Source organism: Cucurbita moschata, unplaced genomic scaffold (assembly GCF_002738365.1).
Source record: "Cucurbita moschata cultivar Rifu unplaced genomic scaffold, Cmos_1.0 Cmo_Scf00010, whole genome shotgun sequence".
NCBI lineage: Eukaryota > Viridiplantae > Streptophyta > Magnoliopsida > Cucurbitales > Cucurbitaceae > Cucurbita > Cucurbita moschata.
The window spans coordinates 4,220,968-4,224,061 of record NW_019268526.1 but is presented as its reverse complement, the minus strand read 5'-3'; the positions used below and the strand labels follow the sequence as shown (position 1 = coordinate 4,224,061).

Sequence of the window (3,094 nt, the reverse complement as noted above, 5' to 3'; positions counted from 1 at the left end):
CCCCCCCCCCCCCCCCTCTCTCAAATTTGAGAATCTACGTATGTCGACAGTGAATTTTCTTTCTCTATGGTTGATTTGCTCTAGCAAAACAATCAAGTTAGCACCTTATAGTGCGTCATTCAATGTGAAAAGCATTCATATACCAATATAGAAAACCTACAAGAATGTATAGCCGTGTTTATAATGAATCTGAGGGTATCGTCTACTTGCTTGTATCCATCAAAATCCACGTGTTGGGCGACCCAACGTATGCTTCTCCTTGTTATCTTGCTTTGCAATCTTTTAAGCCTTTTATCCCTTCTTTTGCTTCCTTTCTTTTGAAGTCCTTGACATTAAATTTATTATCACGAGAAGTTCAACAGATGTTTAAGATCCAGTGTTGATAACTTGATGGATACTATAAGCTACCATTTTCACGCTTTTGGATTGGAATGTTTTGCCAACCTTTTGACTAAAAGCTTCGTTTTTTGTAATTAGAGCCCGTCAAGTCAAGTTCGAAGCATCATACTTTAGGATATGATGATGATTTAATGTCGTATGCAAAAAGGTATTCCAAGTTTCACAAAGAATGTTAACAAGGTGGTAAAGCATATACGTAAGTTTTGTCTGTGTTAGCAGGAACTCAAAAGCAACAAGGATCTCTGATTTCGAAGACAAATCACTCCAACCAGATTGGTTTTGCTCTATGGCAGACGATGCAACAGACAACTTCAGCTTGTTGAGGCCAGTAAAATAACTTTTGGCGTTTGGTTTCTTTGTCTTATCTTTCTCTCGCTCTGATTAATGTGTCTAACTTTTTCAACTTTTGACAGTGAGGAGTCTTGTTCAGCCAGTGCAGGTGATATGAGTTTGTTTCTTAGAAATGGAGAATATATACATACTTCGTCTTTTCGTCATATTGATCGGAACAACTTGACTTGCTTTTCCTCTGCTGTTTATGTCAGTTAGGGGCGAAGCATTCAATAGCTCACAATTACACTCAAAACCGAGGCAGAGCGTGAGAAGAGGCATGAATGATGATTCTGGCCCTGGGATTAGTTACAGCGCTAACAGCATTTACTCCAGAGACCCACATTATTCCAGGGTTGAAGAGCAAGAAAAGTATGTGCGAAAATCAAATTCATCAGAGCTCGAGCCAGTCCATCGCTCAAACTCTCCTTTCATAGAAAAACCACCGCCATTTAAAACCTGGTCTTTTGAAAAAGAATGTAACCTGAGCTCTTCTTGTCAAAGTCCAGCAGCAAATCGTCCATTCAGAGGCTCCATGCCTTGGAATGAATATCCCTTCGCTGAGTCTACTCTTGCTGAATCCTCCTTCACAAACAAACATGTTAAAACTGTTCCTAATTCTTCTACCCGTCCAATCTCCAAAAGGCCTTCCTTTCAACCATCAAATATAGAGTCCGCTGCACTCGAGCTCGACCTATCTTCAAATTCAAAATTTGTAGGCACATATACAAGCATGGCAGAAACTACTAGTTCACATGGAGAACACCCAATTTCTCCTGTTGTATCAGCTCAGGGTAGTGTCGGCACAGACGAAAAAAGTGAATCCAAAGTTCCTTCATTAGGAATTGGAAAGGATGATTTCCATGAAGAAAAATCCACAAGTACTAGAAGCAAGAAGGTCTGTGTGGATGACACTGACAGAGAGTGGTTGGATGATTCGAATCCTGAGAAGAAAACTTGTGATAGCATCAGAAATGAAACGGAAAACAAATCTCTGGCAGTGGAGTATTTGGAGGCCTCCCATTCTTCTGGCCATGTAAAAAACGGTGATGTTGACAAGTACGTAATTTTTACCCTTTCTTTAACCCATTTCAATGGTAAACTGCACTTTTAGATCTCTACTAAATAAGTTTAAACTGGGTCTAGATTTAACTCCGATGATAAAGTTTCTATTCCATATTCTAAAGGAGAAAAGGGTATGTACATTCATTATTATTCTTGTTATTTAGCTTGCATGGTTCAATGGTAGCTATAGGATTGATAAGGCTCATTTGTAAAGTACAGAAGTAAGAGATGTTAAGGTGGAGAGAAGTAAGACGAGGAGCAAAAGTTGCAGCATGGACTCATCTTCACAGGTGATGATGCTTGAAAGTTATGTTCTCCAGCTTCTCTTCGTGCAAAAGGTACTTCTAAAGCAAGCATCTTCACAAGATTTTATGAAAAATGCATGAAATTCTTCTCTTTACTCGTTCTGATGCATGCGATTCCGAACCATTTCATATTTGACTCTTTTCATTTACTCATCATCTGCTGAAAATTTGAAGGTCTGTCTGAATATTTTTGTGTGTTTGCCTTAAAACTACTAGTATTTTGTCGCATGGTGGACTAGTTGATGAAAAAGGGACATTGTTCTTAGTTTTTAGGTTTCTTTTCGATGAGATATGGAGGTTGATAGGCCTCCTTTGGTCCTCGACCTCAATTTCCTTTTGAACCATTTCTTTTTCTTGTCATCAACCAACCACACTTCTAAACTATCTTGCCTGCCTCTCTTAGAAAGCGACAGACACCTAAGAATTTTTTTTAGGGTTAAATCCCATCGAATATGCTTGAACTTCGGGATATGTTTCCATCACAACTCTAGATTTTGGAAATTTTTCGATTTTACCTCTACACTTTAAAATTTGTTCAAAAAAAAATATCATTAGAGATTTTTTTTCTTTCGTTTATTTGATGGCTAATACGTAAAAATTGAAAGTCATACGTAACACCCTTTATAAAATTCATACAAATTAATACAACAGCTGCTCTGTAAAAATTAATTATATAAAATATTTTAATGATGTCTTTTGAAACGAAAACGAAAATATGTTAACAATGATCTTAAATTCTTGTGTAGTTGTAAATATTTTTACTTGTCTCTTAATTTTAGTTATAAATGAAAAAAATGATAACTTTCAGATAATTGGTATAATTTAACTTTTTTTTTCGTGACTTAGATGTAATATTCTTGGTTGGGTTTTATATTTTCTTCAGCTACTCAAATTAGAGATTCTCAAGTCAATTTGATAAAGCACTTTTGTGAAAGTTCAATTCCTAATCATATTCCTTTAAATTAAGGGGGAAATAACAAAAAAAAAAAAAAAAA

General features: G+C 36.3%; 2 protein-coding genes across 5 annotated transcripts in view; both read left to right on the top strand.

The window, feature by feature from the left end:
- The window catches only part of LOC111448650, a 6,075-nt gene extending 5,903 nt beyond the window's left edge, over positions 1-172 (top strand). Inside the window, exon 13 of the mRNA XM_023088338.1 lies at positions 152-172. Within this exon, the coding sequence (XP_022944106.1) occupies positions 152-172 (21 nt within the window). The remainder of the gene's footprint in view (positions 1-151) is intronic.
- Positions 23-2,459, top strand: LOC111448137. 4 transcript variants are annotated; one of them, XM_023087575.1, is made up of 6 exons: positions 23-547; positions 619-723; positions 813-838; positions 945-1,788; positions 1,876-1,925; positions 2,014-2,459. In XM_023087575.1, the coding sequence occupies exons 1-6, from the start codon at positions 531-533 to the stop codon at positions 2,178-2,180; spliced, it is 1,209 nt and encodes a 402-aa protein (XP_022943343.1). In that variant the 5' UTR covers positions 23-530; the 3' UTR covers positions 2,181-2,459. The 4 variants fall into 4 exon arrangements, with proteins under 4 accessions (XP_022943343.1, XP_022943346.1, XP_022943345.1 ...); XM_023087578.1 differs by having other exon boundaries at positions 2,009-2,096; XM_023087577.1 differs by lacking the exon at positions 1,876-1,925 and having other exon boundaries at positions 2,009-2,459.
- The last annotated feature ends 635 nt before the right edge of the window (positions 2,460-3,094 follow it).